The 21,101-nt window shown below is 40.3% G+C and overlaps 2 protein-coding genes across 3 annotated transcripts; both read left to right on the forward strand.

The window, feature by feature from the left end:
- The first annotated feature begins 3,763 nt into the window (after window positions 1-3,763).
- On the forward strand, window positions 3,764-11,307 carry DUSP19 (dual specificity phosphatase 19). 2 transcript variants are annotated; one of them, XM_082057339.1, is made up of 4 exons: window positions 3,764-4,096; window positions 4,306-4,352; window positions 5,362-5,514; window positions 10,132-11,307. In XM_082057339.1, exons 1-4 carry the CDS (start codon window positions 3,877-3,879, stop codon window positions 10,351-10,353), a joined length of 642 nt encoding a protein of 213 aa, XP_081913465.1. In that variant the 5' UTR covers window positions 3,764-3,876; the 3' UTR covers window positions 10,354-11,307. The 2 variants fall into 2 exon arrangements, with proteins under 2 accessions (XP_081913465.1, XP_081913466.1); XM_082057340.1 differs by lacking the exon at window positions 10,132-11,307 and adding an exon at window positions 9,618-10,058.
- Window positions 11,308-11,395: 88 nt separating this feature from the next.
- On the forward strand, window positions 11,396-20,804 carry NUP35 (nucleoporin 35). Its single transcript, XM_082057338.1, has 9 exons — window positions 11,396-11,547; window positions 12,356-12,526; window positions 14,389-14,516; window positions 16,472-16,532; window positions 17,114-17,255; window positions 17,644-17,713; window positions 17,804-17,932; window positions 19,633-19,800; window positions 20,155-20,804. Exons 1-9 carry the CDS (start codon window positions 11,514-11,516, stop codon window positions 20,230-20,232), a joined length of 981 nt encoding a protein of 326 aa, XP_081913464.1. The 5' UTR covers window positions 11,396-11,513; the 3' UTR covers window positions 20,233-20,804.
- The last annotated feature ends 297 nt before the right edge of the window (window positions 20,805-21,101 follow it).

A 21,101-nucleotide genomic window follows, 5' to 3' on the forward strand; every position in this document is an offset into this window, starting at 1 on the left:
TGGGTAGTATCTGCATCCTCATACAGGAAATGGGACCAAGGTACACAACCAGGGTGGAGAATAGGACAAGTCATTCTCCATCAACCTCACTTGCACTTTGCTGGGACTCTAACTTTCTTCCAGAATATTCTTTCCACACATATCAGATGCGGCTAAGTCTAAAGGACAGAAAACAAACGGATGAGAACAAATGTGTGGTTGTCTCTCAGCCAAAACCTGTCTACATAAGGGAAATGTCATGGAGCACAGACACACACCAAAGCAAATGCCTCTGAAGGAAATTGTTTTTGTTGTTGTTGTTGTTTTTTTTTTTTTTTTTTTTTTTTTTCCCCCCCCTGTAGCATGTCATGCTCCAGCCATCCTCCCATGTGACATCTTGCCCTGTTGCTTGGAGTGTGAATGATCCTCAGCTTGTGTCTCCAAGCTGCTCACATCTTCAGAAACAAGAATGACAGCAGGAGTAGGCATCACATCTTGACAACCTTGCAAAGCTGAAACAGACTCTGCATCAGGTAAGGGCCTCCACACCATTCCAGGGTGTCTGAGGCACACAAGGCATTGCTAAAAATGCTTGTATGTGCATTGGCACAAATGTTGGTGGAATAGTTGCAATGCCAGAGGGCTACTCCCACTGAAGTCAGTATGGGCAGGAGCTGCCTGCCCTGAGGGGTCCAAGTGCCACTCAGTGCTTTGTTTAGTGTCTAATACATATTATAGTGCAATTTAAGCTTTAAGCTATTCTTTGCACTTGTTTCAACTAAGAGATCCTCTTTCTTGAATACACTTAAATAGCACAATGCATGAGAACTTTATACAGTAGCATTATTATTTCCATCTCTCTACTTTTAAATACCTCTTGATGGTCACGCTAGCTTTTCTCATCACCACACTACATTGATGATTCACAGTCATCCTGTGACAAACTGGTGCACACAGTTACTTTCAACTTCTCAGTTATTTTCAGCTAATGAACTTACTAGCCTCTGCTGCAGTCTGTATTATTATTTAGATATTAGCTAAAAATGTTTTGCTTTTTGCTCCATTTTACTCCTCAAAGTTATCTGGTCACTTCAGTTTCAAATATAATATTATTGGCATACAAAGTAGGCTTTGATTCTTCACTTCAGTTAAGTTACTGGCATAAGCAATTGACTGACAATTTTTGATGCATTTTAGAATCAAATTCAACCCTCTAATCTATGCATTTTTTAGAGCACAAGGCTGGTTTCTCAAAGTTAGCTATCTGGAATGTCTGGTTATCTTTCCTCCAATAGAAGCTGGCTCTTTTGCATGGGTGACTACAGGCAGTACCTAGATCAAAATGAATAATGGAAGGAAACAAACACAACAGAAGGTGACGTATTTTCATATGAGCTTCCTGAATGTGTACAAGTGGTTTTCTGTAATAATTAGCGCTGATGTTACATATTTCTTGTTTTATACCCACTAGAGCAGGTTCTGCTGAATTTCTTGACAGACAAAACAGAAGAACTGTGAAATTAAAGATGACTTAAAACTCTATTGCATTTGCATTGGTAGGTAGCTTATTCAAAACCTGAAGATCCAGCAATACCATGAATGTGTTCAACCAATGAAGTGGAGACAGCATCCAGCTCCTGGCACATCTTTAGAGAAGTCTTCTACCCTCACTAAAGCATGCAAGAGGAAGTGTTCATCTCTGAGCTGACATCCAAATATTAACCTCTAATCTCACCATTATCTTCTGTCTTGTGATGGAAGGCATGAACAACTTGACAGAAGTAAGTAAATGTCCGCATCACAGAAAACAGCATCTGTGAATATTTAGGCTACATATACATTTATGATATGGACACGGTAATTAAATAATAATATACTAATTCTGCATGTACACATATGCAGAATATTTGGATTTCAGAGAGATAACAGTAGATTTTATGTCTAGTAGTGCCCCCTGGTGTTTACCATAGTTATAACAATGATAAGCATTCCTGACAGAAAATGAATCTATTAGTTTGGAATCAGCTGCCTTTCTGTGTCCACACATATTGCAGACTTTTCTTCACAGGTTACAGAACAACACGTAGCTGTATTATTTAATTTAATTGCAAGTGTCTTACATATCTGTCACAGCTTATTCTTGCAAACACTTGCAAGGGTCAGAAGTTGGTTATAAAGCACGTCCTAGAGCCTTGCTACCATAACAGCAGCTTCTGGGCCTGGCCTGCAAGCAAACTTTGCTCAGGCCTGGCCAAGTTCCTGATGCATGAGGCTTTCTGCATTCTTGTGGGATAGCCCACTGCTCTGGGTCTTGCTCAGGGGCAGCTTTAGCAAGCTAGGGCAGCTTGAAAAACATCCATGAAGTACTATGCAATAGCTAGCTTAGCGCAAAGACCTAAAGCTCTCCGTTGCTTTTTTCTGATCAGTTGCATCAAAATTATCGATTAGACCTCAGCAAAAGTAAATCAATCAACTTCTACCTCATTATTGTTTTAAGTTAAATGCTGTGAGCCACTGTCCACTTTCAGAGAGGCTACTGAATACACATCTACACATCATGCTGAATGTTACAAAACCTCCTACTTGCACTTACAATTTAATTATTTTTGCAGAAAGTGATCACTGATAATTATGTTTTGCCTTGGAGCCTTCTGTTTGGCACCTTTGCTACCTTAATCTCCAATCCAGCCAAGATATCTGTTCTGCTCCTCTCCTGTCCTAAGCATCTTCCTCAATTTCATCACTTGGTTTACACTCTTGCTTTTCCAGACAGTGTGACAAACGGACTTTGTTTTATTTCTAATTCCTGACAGAAGTTTGCCTCTGGCATTCCTAGAAATAATTTAGGCTCTTGATGTTCCCAACACTGTTCTCTGCCTCTTGAATTGACAAGGCACTCATAGACCTCTTTACGTGGAACTAAATCACCCTCATTCTGTACTGCATTCTAGGGAATTATCAGAAAGATCTTTTCAGAGTCACCATATCCTGCCAGCACAGGTTTGAGAAATATTATAACATCAGAGGGGAAGTACCATAGTAATACATCCTTATTCTATAAACAGGCATGAAGGATTGTTAAAAAACTGTAGTGTATTTCTGGCACAATTTAAGTTAACAGTATTACCATTTAAATTCACAAACAAGAATTTCACACACTTAGGTACTAGCTGTGTAACACTACACTCTATAGAGAACACAAAAACGTCAGCATTGAGTGGTTTGGGAATAAGGAAAAAACTGGTCTCACCTTGTCTTCCTTTACTTTCTATTTTGCCTCTTTGGTAAACAGGAGAGGCTGATTTTGGTTAGCTTTTGGTCACCAAACCAATGACTCTGGGAAAACAAAAAAAAACAACAACAAAACCAACCAACAACCAACCAACCAACAGAAGAAAACAAACCTCAACAAACCCTCCCAAAAGCAAGCTATTTAATTCTAATATGTTCCATTTAACTGCCTTAAATATTTTTCCCATGCTTCCCACAAAATAAATCCCAGTTGCAGTCAGACAGGAAATACTGCACCATTTGTTTTTTTCGAAAGAGGAGTACTTATTTCAGAAAGAGGCATTTACATTTGAAAAGCTGCTTTAGTTACACTTGCTGCATTCTTTACTAGCAGACCAAAACAAACAAAGAATTAACAACCCCCCGTTGTTTCAGGTGAACAAGCAGGGCGTGGGAACCTTTATCCCGCGCCCCGCCACTGCGCGCTGAGGCACCGCCCCCGGCGGGCCGGCAGCCAATGGGGGCCGCCCGCGTTCGGCCAATGGCGAGGCGCAGCGGCGGGACGAAGGCGGGGCGAGCGGCCGTGCCCGGGGTGGTGCCCGGTGCCCGGGTGGTGCCCGGGTGGTGCCCGCGGCCGTGCCCGGTGCCCGCAGCGGTGCCCGGGCCATGCACTCCCTCGCCCAGGAGATCCGCAGCTTCTCCAGAGCCAACCTACGGAAGCAGCGCACCCGCGTGACAACACTGAGCGGCAGGAGGATCATCGAGACGTGGCGCGGCGCCTGCCTGCAGGTGGAGGAGGAGGCGGCGGCGGCACCCGGGGGCGGTTTCGTGCAGGACCTGAGTGCCGACCTCCAGGTCGGCGTCGTGAAGCCCTGGCTGCTGCTGGGTGAGTAGGGCCGGGAGGCGGCAGCAGGCCCCGGCGGTGGCTGCGCGCCTTGTCCCGCCTCGCCGGGGACGGGGGCGCGTTGCTGCTGCCCGAAAGGCCGCGGTTCGTCCCGCTAAGCGAGCGGCTGCCGGGGCCATCGCGGAGCGGCGGAGCCGGGACCGCTGGCCGGGGAGGGGTTCAGCGCGGCAACCGGCTCCCTTTCTCCTCAGGGTCGCAGGATGCTGCTCACGACCTGGAAACGCTGAAAAAGTACAAGGTAAGGTTACATGGAAATTTAAAAAAAAAAAAAAAAAAAAAAATCTCGCATAGTGCTTGTTTGTGGGTTTGGTTTGTATGTTAAAAAGTCTAAAATGTTCTCAAGTAACCTTAAAAAAATATATATTAATTGGCACTTTTGAAAGGCTGCTACCAGTAGAGCTTGTAGCTGCTCCATCTGCAGATGGATTGGATGCCTGCGAGCTTCACAAGAAAACAAAATACTTGGCTGCAAGAGTAATGGTTGTTCAGAGCTGTTTTCTGGAATAGATCCCTGAGTTACCAGATGCATTTCAGCTTCGGACACTAAGCAGCTCTAAGTTTGTCCCCAACTTTGGTCTTTTTCTTCTTCGCTGTTACAGTAATGGGGTGTTAAGGCCTTTGGACAGTGGTGCTTCTGCAGGACAGGGCGTGCACCAGTCTGACACATGGTGCCATCTAAATGTCACTTCACTGTAAGTTAAAATAACGCACATCCTGGCCGTAGCCTGAGCGGGGCAAAGGTGGTGGGAGGCCAGAGGTGGTCTTGTCTGCCAAGTGCAAGTAGAGTTTACTCTGAAATCCTTCTGCTCCAGTAGATGGTACTGGTCACTTAGCAGGAGGAATAGTGAGAGGATGGGTTAGGGCAGGTTTGAAATTTTGGGGATTGTTGGGTGGTCTGTGCTCTTCTTCCTATTGCTTTCTCTTTTGTTTTCCATCTGTGCACCGACAGCTCCCTTTTCTGTTGAATACCTTACTTTAGTATGTGTTTAATTGAGCACAGATCTTTTCATTTCCTCTCAAAAAAACCTGAATTTTAGCATAATATACTTTAATGGTCAGTAGAATTTTGCTTGGAGAAAAGCAAACTATCATAGACAGTATACCCATGGAAAACCAGACAATACAATTCTGTAAGTTACAATCTGTGTACATTTAATGAGTAATCCACATTTGCTACTGCTGATTTTGCTTGCTGTCTTCAGAACATGCCATTTTTCCTTTTTTTTTTTTTTTTTTGTTTGTCTTAGGTTACTCATATTCTAAATGTGGCATATGGAGTCCAAAATGCCTTCCTTGATGACTTCATATACAAGACTATTTCTATTCTGGACCTCCCAGAAACTGATATTACCTCCTATTTCCCGGAATGTTTTGAGTTTATTGAGGAAGCCAAGATCCAGGTACAGTAGATCAATAATTAATGCTACTAGTTATTCTGTTTAGATTATTTATTAGCCTATTTAAAATGGAAAGTAGCTTAGTTTGTCAAAAGAAAGTATAGTACCAAAAGAATAGTTTTGCTGTTGACCATTTTGATTTTAAATAGAAAATTCAAGCTATTTCTAAGCATTCTTAGAGACATGGCATGACTGTTAATCCTCATTCCCTCCAGTATTGGGTTTTTTTAGAATGACTGTATCATATGTTTTAGAGCAATGCATCTTCACTGAAGCTTGGAACAGTGTCTGACTTTAGATAATAAAATATCATTGTAAGTCCCAAGTCACTACATATGACAGAGGGAAAAGCAGAAACTTTTTTACTTTTTACAATTTATCCATGAGGGATGTTGCTTTGTATGAGAATCAAGCCTAACAGGGCTTTTTTAGACCTGTGTGGTTTATCAGCAGCTATCTACCATCCCCGTGCTTTATCATCCATTGAAGATGCAACCCATTGAGCTGTGAATCCACACACAGTTACATACCAAGACTGTCAGAGAATGTTTTAGTAGTATTTGAGCCAACCAGTGATTTTTAGCTGCTAACAAAATCCTGAAAGAGACTTCACTTAGGAAACAAGGTGAAGGGACTCCGGGCATTGCTTGGCAGACCTGTCTGTAACCAGGACCATCCCTGACTTCTGTTTGTTAAATTCAGGCTTACTGACAAACATTGCTTTGGGATCAACACTATGACTTGACAACCAAACTTTACGCTATTCCGCCATATCTACCATATTTGTTATTTACATACACTGGGATAAAATAAGATAATCTTGCCCCAGCTTTCTTTGTGTCACTCAATGTTCTTTCCTTCTCTCATTTATCATTTACGAGCTATGTGATATGCATTCTCACTTAATGACCTTCTCAAGGTTTCTAGTTACGGTTTCCACTTCCTTTCTAAATAAGACTTGCCATTCATAACTACAGTGTTGCTTTCTGCTGCTGGTGTTTATATTCCAGTTACTATTTTGTAAGCTAAGGAGTTTTCTTGCAAACTTAGAGCAATACTAAGGTATTTTTAATGGGAGAGTTGAGTAAAAGAGGGGGTAATTGATGTTCTCTGCGATCAGCACTTGAAGCATGTGATGATAGTTATGCAGAGACAGATCGCTGGATGGTTTGGATCACTTTATTTGCTTTGTCAAAATAGTGTTAAAAGAGCTTATAATAAATTGTATAATGAAGTGCTTTTCTGTTTAAGTAATCATGAAGAGATACTCCTGCTTCATCTCCTAATGTGGGGGAGGGAGAGATGTTCACTGGTGAGAGAGCATGATACATGAGAATTTATAACTAGAACATGGTTAACTTAATGAAAGAGAATGAGAGCACTTGAGTTAGAGAATGGAAGTAAAGCCTGCACTGTTCAGTAAGTCACTGCCAGCTGGTGCTTGTAAAAGGACTGACTCTTCTAAAACTGTAATGGCTCAAGTCTGGAGAAACTATAGTACCAACTCTGATACTGATCAGAGCTCACCTTTTCTTCTAGGGTCCACATCGGCAGGCAGATTTTTCCATGGCATGTTAGGTGACCCATGTCAGATCATAGTGCTATCAATGAGGGATTTTTTTTATTATTATCTTTCTGTTTAATATCTAATTATAAAACCTCTAAAATCTTGTCTTTCCAGGGAGGAAATCTTAGCTCATTTATGAACATCTCTCCTCATTGTTCCCCCTGTCCCTCATAAAGAAAAAGCCCTGGCACCCCTGTAAAATAAAGTGGATCCCTAAGGAAATACACTAGACCATGGCTCTTCATAAAAAGTTTTATGCTGCTTTTTCATTTCTTTACTCAATGAGGCTTTTTGCCCACTGTGTATAACCACTGTATAATCACCTTTTATCTTTTATCTTGGTGGAAGGTGATTTTATACAGTCATAGACTAATTTTGGTTAGAAAAGACCTTTAAGATCATAGAGTCCAACTGTTAACCCAGCACTGCCAAGTCCACTTCTGAACCATGTCCCTAAGAACCTCATCTACATGTCTTTTAAACCCCTCCAGGGATGGTGACTCCACCACTGCCCTGGCCAGCATGTTCCAATGCCTGATAACCCTTTCTGTTAGTAAGTTTTGCTTCCCTCTGTATATAAATTTTAAAACAACAATTTGGTCTTGAATCTTAAGCAGTTCTTGCAAGAGCATGGACCATTTCTGGGTAGGCAAAGGTTATGTTATCAGGATCAGAGCAAGGAGTTCTTGGTAAATAGAGGTTGATTTCATATCTGAAATCTGCTTCTTGTTTTTACTCAGTGTTCATATCCAATACAAAATTAGTTAAGAATGACATATCAATTTAATCTTTGTATAAAGAAACAACAGGGTTTAGCAAGGAAAGATAAATATTCTTAGTGTTAAATTTGGCTAAATGATACTGCTCATGTTCATTCATGTTCAGTAGTTTTCAAGTCTATTCTGTGTCTATCACTATATAATTTTTGGCAATGTACAACTGAAATCATTAAAAGAAAACTTTAAAGAAATGTGAAAGAGGGAAATAAAGCACAAATTCGACAAAGAAAAAAGGATCAATGCTTATTTTTTACCCTCAGTGCCACTGCTAAATATTGATCTTGATTATGGTATCTTATGTCTGAAATAACTCCATTAAATCAGTAAAAAGTACTTCAGATCTACAGTGGATAGACTTCAGCCATTTCTTCATTAGCAGTGGCATAAAGAATATTTTTGATTTCATAATTTTAATGTCATTTTTATAAAGGAGGTAGTGGATTTTCAGGTCACCACTGGCACTTTATCAGTGAGCTGAAATAACGCGTGCAAATGTGCTTTGCACTCTCTGTGATCAGGAGGCATGCCCCTGTGAATGTGAGAAAGGGGATGAAGATTATAATTTGCAGTAGACAATGCGAGGGGATGTGATTTCCATTGCAAAAAAAAGGTAGTGTTGTGATTATTTGTGCTGCGACGCAGGAACTTAGATGAAGTTCCTACCTCTGCCGAAATCTTGTTCCATTAAGTTGAACAAGCCATTCTTCTAGTCTCAGCTTGGCATTTCTTTGATTAGGATAATAACAGTCAATTTCATACTTCTTTGTCTTATTTAAACTGGAAGGTTTTTAGAGCAAGAACCATTTCCTGCTTTGTGTGTTGATTAACATACAAGGTAATTGCAACTCCCAGGTCTGCAATGTATAATAAGTCACCCAGTTCCTGGAAAGGACCCCTGGTGGTTACAAGGTTGTTGGGTTTTTTTTTTTGTCATTGTAGGTAAAATGTCCATCGAGTAATTTGTGCCTGTTAAAGTCAGACAGAGGAAGCTGTCTGTATCTAGAAATTTTTTACAATGAGGGTGGTAAAAATACTGCAACAGGTTGCCCAGAGAGGTGCTGGATGCTCCATCATCCCTGGAAACAGGCCAGGCTAGGGCTCTGAGCAACCTGATCTAATTGAAGATGTCCCTGCTCATGGCAGGGGTTTGACTAGATGAGCTTTAAGGTCCCTTCCAACCCAAACTATTCTATGATATCCGTTTAGCCTCAGTTATCTGAGCACATTGTGTCGTGTTTCACTGTCTTTATTCAGAATATGCTAGGACCTTTTTTTTGTGGAAGTGGCATTTGGCAGATTTTGACCAAACCTTTTCCAGGTCATAGTCTGCAGTACGAACATGACACCATCACAAGGCCTGGGCGTTGCAACCACCACCTGGGCTACACTAGATTGTCTACTTGTCTGTGTGTTAACTCAGACCCGTTTTTTCTTAATGAAACTTGCAGTGTCTCTTTAGAGTCATTCAGGTGTCTCAAAGGTTTTATGGGAAATGCTTAAGTAGGATGAAAACATTAATTTTAAATGTAATTCAGGATAAGCCTGACTTTAACCGCCAGGAGACATGTTTGTGAATTTATGGGAGGTTCAGTAGTATTGGATTTTGCACCTTTGTCCCCCAGTTAAGGGATCATAGTTGCACCAGCTGTACCAACCACTACAGTTGTACCAGCGGTATGATGGGGAGATAGAGATTTGTTGCAAATCACACGATACCTTTTCTGATCTCTCTGTTCCTGTGCATGGTCCTGCTTACCCAGAATCTTCATGGAAGAACTGCAGAGTACACAAGAAGCGTGCGACTGAAACACCAAGGTGTTCTAAAATCTGCCTCTGTGCCTAGCTGTTTGCTGCCTTGATATGTTTTTAGCCTGGTAACAAGATACAGCCAAGTTCCTTTCTATATTGCAAATAAAATCTATTTTTTAATCGGCACCCAATTAGATCAGATCACTTAGTATCCCAGATGTCTGTGATTTTGTTTTTTACATGAGGGGGCTACTTCCAGGTCTTGGGGAAAGGGACAGAGGCATGTGTTTTGGTTCTAAGGTATGAATTAGGTTTGAAGCATTTGCTTAAGTGGCTTTGGTTATAAAAATATTTAATTTGGGGCTTATATATCTGTGTTCAGAGTTACTTATATATGGAAATATTTGCTTGGAGTTCAGCAAGGAACTTTTAGTAACTCTTAATAGATTTTTATGTAAAGTTTCTATTACTTGTGGCTATCTACTTAATGAATATCCCAACTAATGTTACGTTTGTTTCTTGAAGGATGGTGTGGTACTGGTCCACTGCAACGCAGGAGTCTCCCGTGCCGCGGCAGTAGTCACTGGTTTTCTGATGAATTCAGAAAGACTGAGTTTTGCTAGTGCCTTTTCCTTGGTGAAAAGTGCAAGGCCTGCGGCTTGTCCAAATCCTGGCTTCATGGAGCAGCTTCACAAGTACCAAGCACAGAATATAAAGGCAAATGGAAGCATAAATGATCATGACTGATCAAAAGGGAGAAGTTAAGCGATCTGTTTAAACTATACAGTAACAGATGTTGGATGTACTGTCATTTTTGCAGTCCCCTTTCATATGTGCATTTTAAAGTCTTTCTCTGTGCATTTTTTTGTGTCTCCCCCCTTTGACCTCATTTTCAGCATGTAGTCTAAAGGCCAAATGGTATTCCACTGACTTCAGAGATTATTTTGCCCAAGAAGCAGCTCTTCCTAGAGCATTAATAAAAAGATGAAGTTTTACTTTCCTTGCAATATTAGAGAAAAACGCAATGATTTCTTTTATTGAACCGTCAGAGAATGCAGGCAATAGAGAAAGGAAATCAACTGAGATTAGTTGCCCTTTTTACTTTAAGTGGTAAACCAAATCTTTATGCATTCTAGTTGGTTGTAAAATCTAGATAATAAAATGTTCATATAATAAAGTACCTCTATTGGATTTTAAATTTAAATTGCAACTGCAGAGGATTTTATTGAATTTTGTGGGCTAGCCAGCCATTAAATATTTTTGGAAATTAAAACCAATGTTTTTTTTGATGGAAGCAGAGGTTTAAAATGCTTTAATGCTTCATTTCTTTCTACTGTTTCTCATCAGGTAGTGATTTGAAGTGCGTTAACATGATATTTTCAAAGTGCTGGACCCAGGCTATCGCTGGCTTTTTAAAGGTCATTTTGATGGTGATAAGAAAAATGTTTATAACAACCTATGTCTGACTCGCTGCTGCTGCCTTTGCATTCAGCTGCTGTCCCCTCACTACTCCACATGATGTCTGAGGAACTGGTATCACATGACAGGGAGCTGACCCTCCTGACCGATCTCGGGCTGGAATTGCTGTCTTCAGGTGTCATGTTTTAAAAAACTAGAAGACTTTAATAATGTTTTTGTGGCCTTCCTGACAGTTCTAAACGGTTTGATATGTTAATATACAATAAAATAAAAGGAATTCTGTTTGGATAAATGATTCAGTGAGGTTGCGCGGCGGCTGCGGCGGGCGGGCCCTGCCCTGCCCTTCTGTGACGTCACAGCCCGCGCCGCTGGGGCGGCTCACAAGATGGTGGGGGGGCGGGTCGGAAGTGACGGCGGCGGGAAGTTCCGTCCCGTTTGAAAGCGCCCGGTGTAGCTACCGCTGGCCTTTTCCCGCCGCCCGGGCCGACATGGCCGCCTTCGCCATGGAGCCGCCGCCCGCAGGTGAGCTGCTCCGTCCCCCTGCTCCCCTTCTACGGCGTCGCGCCCCTTCGGCTTTGCTGGGCCACGCCGCGCCCCGTCCTGTGCGGCGGTTGGGCGCGTGCGGAGCCGTTGGGCGGCGCCAGGCGCCTCAGAGGCGGCCGCCTCCCGGCCAGGGCTGCCCGGCGCGCCCCTCCGGCCTGGCCAAGGGGCCCGGGGCTGGTCTCCTGCTCCAGGCAGGGGGGAGTCCGGGCGCCGCCGGCTTGAAGCGAGCGGTGGGAGTGCGCGCCCGAATGAGCACGTTCCTCTGCGGGAGGACGGAAGGGGGCGTGGGGGCAAACCGAGCGGGGGCTGCGCCGGTGCCCCGCGCTATAAGATCTGTCCAGGAGCACCCCGAGCTCCAAGGAGAGATGCGGGGTGCGATGAGTCCTGCTGTAGCGGCGGGAGCCCGCCGTGCTCTGCCGGAGCGTGTTCCCCGCGCTGGGCCGCGGGACCTGGGCCGGGGAGGAGGGTCTAGCCGGGACCTCCTGGCTTTTGTGTAAGAAACGCCTTTCAAACAGCACCAAACCTAAAGCTGCCAGTGAAGCCTGAAATCCAGCCGTAACCAAACCAGTGTATTTTAAGAATTAATTTTTTTTGTGTGGCAGTTCTTGCAGTTGCTAAAAATGCAAGGTTGTGATAAACTTTGCTTACTTGGAAAATAAGTAATTAGAACTGCCTTAGTCCCTTGCTGTATATTGCTTTACATTTCCTTAATGGACCACTAAACAATGGAGAAGGTGAGATCACTTGGCTTCTTCCACATCTTTAAATTTTGTTTTCATTAATACAGGAGTTGAGCCGATGGCACTTGGCTCCCCAACATCTCCAAAACCAGGAGCTAGTGCTCAGTTCCTTCCTGGATTCTTGATGGGTGATTTACCTGCTCCAGTGACTCCGCAACCACGTTCTTTAAGCGGCCCTTCAGTTGGTGTAATGGAAATGAGGTCTATGCTACTTGCAGGTCAGAATTCGTTAAATTCTGAGCAATCGTTGTGAAAGTAGAATTTTTGTTTTTCTTATTGCTCTACATGACTGTTGCAGACTTGAATTCCTGTAGTTTTATAACTTGCTATGAATGAACTCAACTCACAGAATAAACAGTGAACTGAAGTGTATTCAGTGGAGTTTGGTTAAATTCTTCAAAGTAGGCAAGTTTAATAAACATTTAAAACATGGCAGTTTTGGTACCAGGAAAGGTTGCTTTTATGGGTAAGGTAATATGAACCACTCCTAATATAAAAGCAATTTATACAGCTTTCTACAAGTCAATGGCACATACAACCATCAATGTTTCCTTTTGTTTCAAACAAAGATGTCTTCTGGCAAACTAAATGCAGCTTGTGCAAGTTGCTGATTTCTTTGCAATGAATGCTAAAAAACTCACTCAGGCTTCTAAAAATTGGATAGAGAAAGACTAAAAAATACTCCTTAATTAGTGTCTAGTAGTTGTATTGACTTGACACCTGTTGTAATGGGGTTGGAGTAGTGACTTTTCCTAGCTTTAAATGCTCTTCTTTCCAAACACCTAGTTGATCTGACTAGAAAAAGTCCTAACCCATGTTTCTAGGATGGTAGTGTTATATATTCCTATTCTCTTAGAAGTATGAGTGAGTAGTTAGAGCTTCACTGATTTATTTAATGTCATGGGTAACGTTGGCTAAATAAACCAAATATCCGATAGTATGCTAGTAATTTTGAAGGGGAAATTGAGGGCAGAAGTACTGCAAGATAACTTTAGATATTATTTTCTTTCAATTTCAAGCAGGATTGGTGTCTGCTGATCTGCTTCTTGCATTTGTTTTTGATTTTTTCTTTAAATACAAGCCTCTTAGGAAAATATTTACAAAATTGAAAATAATTATGTGAATTTCACCTAATTGTTTTTAAAGGGTGTTATTACAGCCTGAAAGTATTAACTCTAGCAACAAGGAACCAATAAGATACTAACACAGATGTCCCAAAATGTATGGTTAAGTACCTCACTTAAACTGAAAACCTTGATGGGAGAGTGCATTATATAATACACTGTAACAGTTCTTGGGTGTGGTAAACAGTTCAGAGCCGAGTCTTAAAGCTCAGAATTTAGGATTGAAAAGCACTTTGGAAAAGCTTAATTTCCAAATTTTTTGCAAATGAAAACTCTTGGATCAAACTGCTTTTGGGTGGTGAAGATGGGGGTAAACCTGTACAAAGTGTTTGAAGGTAAGTCAAGATCTTTCAGTCAGTTTGTCTGTTATATTGCAAGTCTCAAAGTCTACAAAATGGGAAAGCAACTGGCTTAACTTCATCCTGTCTAAATGCAAGCCAGTCCCTGCTCTCAAGGGCTTAGATTTTTATTTAATATGGAATCATATGGGAAGGAAAGGGATTTGGACAGTGGGAATGTGCAATGTCTGTGTGCATTTTGGTATGGTTCTTTAGCATGTAGTAAGTATCAAGTCTTTAAAACCTTGCTTTTGCATCTCTGCTACAGGAAAGTTAGTCTCTAAAACAGTTAAAATACACTGCTAACCTGCTTTAAAGTAGGAAGGTATAGCTATACTCAGAACTTCTTGAAAGGAACAAGTGCATGAAAGTAGCAAATATACTGGCTTAAGCAGAGATGATACTTGTGTAAGGAGGCAGTTTCTGATATGCATGTGATATTCTTATGTAGAATATTCAAACCTGAATAGTTTGCTAGGCATGATGGTTTTGCAAACCTCCAGTGAAACAATCAACAGTCTTTCATGGCTGAATTTACTGTTGAAGTTTCAAGAACAAGTAGCAGTGACTGAAATTACAAGTTTCCTCATGCTCTTCATTTGTTCCTTTTAATTGCAGGAGGATCTCCCCCACAACCAGTAGTCCCTACGCATAAGGATAAAAGTGGTGCTCCACCAGTTAGAAGCATATATGATGAATTATCTAGTCCTGGACTTGCATCATCGCCACTAACCTCAAGGCGACCAGTAAGTGGCTTTGGTACTGTCCTTGTCTTATCAGAAAATGTGAAGTAGCTTACTGCTTCAGTAAATTCATTAACTCATTTGTATAAACTGCTGTGGCAAAGTGACTGATGAGCCTTCAGATCATGCTGTTGCTTACTCTGCTTGGTTGGTGTGCCTGCTCCTGTGTATTCTAAATGAGAGCTGCCATCATGGAGCCGTCTGCTATTGTTGCTGGTTTTCGATACTGTAGAGAAGGAAAAATGCAAATCATGCTGCTGCTATGGTTTGTACAAGACAAATGCAGGCTTGTTACAGCTTTTCACCTTGCGGATTTATTGTGCTGCTGATTGCCAGAAGGGTCCAGATATGCGTTATAATTTCTTCTAGTGGGCAATAGGGGCGCTTACTGAAATAGAAGGAATTTTTGCTGAGTAAAATATCTAATAAAAATTTGGACAAGCAGGTGGGGTTAATTGAAAGAGCAACAGTAACATTTCTGGAAGGTCATTCTTGTAATCTCCTTTACTTACTTGAACTGAGCAGTCAAGTGTTAGTAGGTTCTTTTTCAGTGAACATGCTTCTTTCATGTAAGGAGAAGGCCTTTCATTGAATGAGCAGTCTTTTTATTGAGTGTTGCCTTCTGAAAAGTTTATTCCAAAAGTTCAGATTCCCTTTGAAAGAGATAATCCAATACTGTCTTAAAGGGCTGGATATTTTTATTTTTTTTTTTTTTAAATAAAACAGCTATCAGAACACATGTTGCTAGGCCTGGTGCTCCAGTTTGGTCTTGTATCTAAAAAATGCCATGCTTCCAGCTAAAAATACACTAAAATTGTTTCAGATATAGACATCCTATGTTAAAAATAAAACTACTAGCAACTAAAACTTTGAAGCATCCTTTCCTTCAGTGCAGTTGCACTAAGTAGTTGAGAGAGAAAGTAATTCAGTGATGAAAAAACACAAATGGGGATTATGTTCCCATAATTTTGAAGTCTTTTAGTGAAAATCAGATCCTGGTAACTTTTGGTAGTGACATCCATTCTGTGCACATGAATTTGTGAAATACTATACCACAGCAACAGTGAGGTGCCTATTTTGAAAAAGTTAAATTATAATATTTCTGAGTATTGATACCTAAAGGTACTTGGTTTCACAAAGTGTATGATTGATGTTAGGTAACAGATTTTTCCATTTTATAACTTAAAGCTCAACTAAATAGACTTAATTGTATATCAGTAGCTCATTCCTGTTAGATTGTAAAACATTGTAGACAGTACCTGAATCTTGTTGCTTGTGGCGCTTCCCATGTGTAGTTTGTTCTACATTCCCATACTATCTCTGATATTTGCATTTAAGCCCCAGATCAAGAAAGTTAACTGCACGCTCTTCTAAGGCTTAGTAATCAACTGGAAATTCCAGAATGTAGTAGTTGAGGTCTACAGAATGTCCAGGCTATCAGCTGGGCTATGCGCTAGAATGTAAAAACGTTACCAAATAACTTTTTGTTAATAACATTTAATAGTCTTGTATTAAATATATATGTAAATGTCTGTTCTTACTCTTAAAGTTAGGAGTAACTCAAGGCAAACAGTTAGTATTCTTGCCTGATGTTTAAGTTACTTGAAAATCATAGAATCATAGAACAGTTTGGGTTGGAAGGGACATTTAGAGCTCATCTAGTCCAACCCACCTGCAATGAGCAGGGACATCTTCAATTAGATCAGGTTGCTCAGAGCCCTGTCCAGCCTGGCCTTGGGTGTCTCCATCTACCACCTTTCTGGGCAACCTGTGCCAGTGTGTCACCACTCGTAAAACATTTCCTCCTCATGTCTCGCCTGAATCTTCCCTCTTTTAGTTGGAAACCATTACCCCTTGTCCTGTCACAACGAGCCCTGCTAAAAAGTCTGTCCCCATCTCTTCTGATCTGAGAAGAGTACCTGTAAGAATGATTTGTTACTTTCTGTGTTTTAATGCAGGGCAGCTTTTCTCTAACACAGAGCCCATTGGTTGGAACTATGCCATCAACTCCTGGAACAGGTAGATGTCCTGTCAAAATATATTGTCTACTTTCTTAGTGCTTTCCTTAATACACAAAAATCATAACTGGTCAAGCTGTATCAATTACTTGCTAATTTGTGAAGGAGTTGCATCTTCATTTACAAGCTTTTCAAAAGGTATGTGGATGGGAATAGGAAATACTTTTCCACTCTGAGACTGATTGAATTTCAATAAACTTATTCCTTATTTTTTATTGAACTTGGCACAGAGGTGGTTGCACTTGAGTGAAGCAGCTGAGATTGATGGGTCACCTTCCATCTTCATAAGATTTCCTATCTTGTGTATGAACCTATGGCTTCTTGCTAAGCTTAATTCTGCTGTCTTGTTCCTATTTGCCATCTGTATTAAGCTGCTGGTGTTTAGAGGCCAAGGAGAAATCTAGATTGCTAGTCATGAAACTTATTAGCGTGCTTGCAGATGTGAAGTTTGGATTGACTTACTGTTTGTCTGTGTCCTTAAATAAACCTCCATCAAACTCCTCCATATACAGGTGAAGTTACTCTTAAGCTTACCTGTCTTGCAAAAGTAATTTCCTAAACAATACCATTTCATTTTAACAGCTTCAAGTATGTTCAGTCCTACAAGTATTGGGCAGCCTAAGAAGACTACTCTATCTCCTGCTCAGCTAGATCCTTTTTATACTCAGGGTGATTCCCTAACTTCAGAAGATCAACTTGATGACACATGGGTAACTGTATTTGGGTAAGTTGACTTCCAATGTATTAAAAAAAATCAGGGGTGAAGTCTTGAGAACATACGGAAAGAAGTGTTCAGACATTGCTGTTCTCTGGAATTCCTGGCTTCTGCAGACATAAATCTGTGGTTAAAGCCAGCAAACTTTAGTGAAGCACCTTAACTTAAGCTGCATGTTAGTTTTTTCAAATTTGAATGGCAACGTTCTACCATTGAGGTGTGTGGTAAAGTAGTGATGCCTGGAAGATAATGTTCCTCAATTCACTGCTTCTGAAATGATATTAACACACTGGTCTCTTTTGTTTTTCTAAAAACCCTTCAAAGGATTGTATTTTAGGACTGAAATTCTTAAACTACTCATTATAACTTTTTGAGTATTTTTTTTTCTGCCTTTCAGATTTCCTCAGGCATCCGCTTCATATATTCTTATACAGTTTGCTCAGTATGGAAACATATTAAAGCACGTGGTATGTCTTAGTTTGAGACTTACTTCTGAAAACTTTTGGGTACATTCTTTAAAAGGCGGAATTTCACAGTTGTCACTTAATCTCATACAGATGTCCAACACAGGAAACTGGATGCATATTCGATACCAGTCTAAGCTTCAAGCCCGTAAAGCCTTAAGCAAAGATGGAAGAATTTTTGGTGAATCTATTATGATTGGTGTCAAGCCGTGTATAGATAAAGTAAGTTAACAGCTGCTTTTATTTCAGTATAAGTTACTCTGCTTTTGGGCTTCCTCTGTATTTTCCCTGACCTCTTTAATTTTTTCTTTTTGAACTGCAAAGCATAGGAAGTTTAATAGGTATAGTCTATTATACATTACATGAGTTTTTCTTAAGTACTTGACAAAATTTCCTACTGGGAAAGATAGCTGTTGGAAGCCTCAGTGCTGCTTGGAAGTTATAAGGCACAGGATTATACTGCTGTGCAAGATATGAAGTGAAACCATAGCATCAGAGATGATTGAGGTAAGAGTTTCCTAGACTGACATTTGTGGCATTTAGAGGCTGCCATCTCACCTGTTATGCCTTCAGTTAATTCAGCAGACATGTTGCTTGCACTTTTAACAATGGCAAGGTACACACATTTTTAAAAACTGAGTAAGTGTAAATATAAGTGCTTTTTTTTTTTTTCCCATTTGTGCTCTGATTGCATGATTGTAGAAAAGAGAGTATTTTTATCTGTTCAAAATACTTCTTATACTGATTAAAATTCAGAAATTGATGTCAGTGCCCCTTTTCCTTTTGGGTTTCTGGTATGGCTTCCAGTGTCTTCCTGCCTTATTGACTATTTTGATGTCCAGTTTGTATCAAGGACTGAATTGCCTGTAAGCAGAAAATCCAGAAGTAATGGTCTAAGAAATTTAATTGTTATGTATCTGATCTTCGTTGCTTTTTAATTCTCTGTCTTTTCTGAATAGTGTCCACTTTCAAATATCAATAAATAAACCCGTAATCATGAATACATATTTTTAGAGGCAAGAGAAGATTCAGGAGACATCCATTGCAGGGTTTGGCGTTAGCATGTGAAACTCTTCCTTGCAACTGGAAATTAGATACGATGGATTTTACATGAGTGTGTAGTCTTCTCATTTAAAAGTAGCAGTCAGTTCCCCTTGTGTTGAGCAGAGTCATCTGCCACCCACACTGGACACTAATTCTATCCTGAATTTTGGATAGCCATCTCCTGCCACATGTGCTTCTGAACTTCTGATGTCTTTAGGCTGGTTGAATGCTGTGCTCCACTGAGTCTAAATGCAGCAAATAGAGTCTCCCCAGTCTTGTTTTCTCTTGAGTTCTTGAGGAACTCATTGTTTCCATCAAGTCACTTGCTGTTGCTTCTATTCTGTGTGCATTCCCTTCTAAACATAAGCTTACAAAAATGGAGCCTTCTGACTCCTTTTCCAGCATTTGCCAAGGGGACTGGGAGAAACTCCTGGGCATATATGAATCGGAGCAAAATGCTGCAAGTTGGTAAAAGATTGGAGACTCTCCTGTATAGATCAGGTAGAATATTTTAGAATTATTTAGAAACAGAATGTTGTGCTGCTTATGTTCAGCTGGGCCTGAAAAAGAGTTACTACTTGAAGTTTGCTGCAAGTCTTAAAATTTTTTACTTTCTCTTTACTGTTTCAAACTTGGCTGACATTTAGTACATACAGTGAACAGATTGAAAGCTTTCACTGCTTTGCGATGGCATCATCCACCACACAGATGATCCCAGTGAGGAAAATGCTTGGTAGTGCTTTGTACTGACAAGCAATTTGTCTGTGGACTTTGCTGACTTGGAGATGTGAACGTATTTTATCAAACAATTCTAGATAATAAAGGTTGAAATACTGCTTTTTGGTATTTGTTTACATTACATCAACCTTCTTTTTAAGAGTGTGATGGAAAACTTTGAAAGAAGCTCTACATCTTCAATATCTGCAGTTTTCACTCCACCTACGAAATCCACTGGCACACCAGTACAACCTGCAAATAATACTACAAGGATTTCTACAATGAGACCTCTTGTAACAGCATATAAAGCTTCCACTAGTGACTATCAGGTATTTTAAGGGAAAGAGAAGCATGTGTTGCTTTGTGATACCTCCCCTTAATTGTATGAGGCTGTACACACATTAACTTTAATGTGACCTTACCCTTTATCTTCTGTCATTTCTTGAAAGGCATGGTTCAAGTACAAATTCAGTCTGTTCAGTCTCTAAAATAATAGTAATAAGTAATAATGACTTGTCACTTTTCCAGGGGTTAAGGGCTTGTTTTGAAAATCTTTCAAATGTATTTTGTCAAAATGTGTTAGCACTTATGGAAAAAAAAAAAACAACCTGGCTAGTATTAAAAGAATTAACTATATGTTGACTGATTCTCTTTATTTTTCTCTATTTCCCCCTGCCTTCTAGGTGGTTTCTGACAGACAAACTCCTAAGAAAGATGAAAGTATTGTATCTAAAGCAATGGAATATATGTTCGGCTGGTAATATACAAGAGGAAGTAATGCTCTAAATTGGCCAGGGTTTGAAATATGCTACTGGCATCCGTGGTTAGTTATATAACTACTGGTGGCGGTATTTTAACTTCCATCTCACCTGTTATGCCTTCAGTTAATTCAGCAGACATGTAGCTTGCACTTTAAACAATGGCAATGTACACACATTTTTAAAAACTGAGTAAGTGTAAATATAAGTGCTTTTTTTCCCCATTTGTGCTCTGATTGCATGATTGTAGAAAAAATAACAGCACTGACTTTTTTTTTTCCTCTGTAATTACTTTCTGTGACTTACTTCCCAATAAGTTTAAATGTTTAAAATGGTGACTTTATTTACTGATGCCTTTATTTTTTTTTCCTGGAAAGATGATGGGCTCCTTGCAGGAAGAACACTATGCACAGCTGGCTCTCAGAGTCAGGGACTGTTCTTAGTAAATATAATTGTAATTTTATTAGGATTCATTGCTGTTTTATAATTATCTGTGGCATCATGTTCTAAATGTCATAGCAACATTTTAACTCTTCGTTTTATTAATAAAGCTAAATAAAGTTAAGTTTTTCTTAGGCTGTATGAGTTCTGTTAGGAAAAACTGTTTGCAGTACTCTTAAGTATGATGCTGCCTGATGTTTATTAAAAGGTTATTAGCAGAGCAGATGCTGCTGATTATTACTGAAATAGTACCAACTAGCGTATAAAACTAGCCTATGTTTAAATGTCATCTCCATGGGTATTCTACAGTAGTGTGCACTTAACAGGTAACAAACTGTAGCATTCTAAAATGTTGGGTTGAAATAGCTGAACAGAAAAATGTGTCATAACCAGAGCTGCTTTCATTTCGATACTCTTCTAAGAAATTTTCT

This window comes from Streptopelia decaocto (genome assembly GCF_964273445.1).
Source record: "Streptopelia decaocto genome assembly, chromosome: 6".
Taxonomy (NCBI): domain Eukaryota; kingdom Metazoa; phylum Chordata; class Aves; order Columbiformes; family Columbidae; genus Streptopelia; species Streptopelia decaocto.

Coding starts and splice junctions, on each gene's coding strand:
- NUP35 (XM_082057338.1), top strand. CDS start 11,514: ATGGCCGCCTTCGCCATGGAGCCGCCGCCCGCAG. Junction 16,533..17,113: donor GCCATCAACTCCTGGAACAG/GTAGATGTCCTG, acceptor TCATTTTAACAG/CTTCAAGTATGTTCAGTCCT. Junction 19,801..20,154: donor CTTCCACTAGTGACTATCAG/GTATTTTAAGGG, acceptor CCTGCCTTCTAG/GTGGTTTCTGACAGACAAAC.
- DUSP19 (XM_082057339.1), top strand. CDS start 3,877: ATGCACTCCCTCGCCCAGGAGATCCGCAGCTTCTCCAGAGCCAACCTA. Junction 4,097..4,305: donor GAAGCCCTGGCTGCTGCTGG/GTGAGTAGGGCC, acceptor CTTTCTCCTCAG/GGTCGCAGGATGCTGCTCAC. Junction 4,353..5,361: donor AAACGCTGAAAAAGTACAAG/GTAAGGTTACAT, acceptor TGTTTGTCTTAG/GTTACTCATATTCTAAATGT.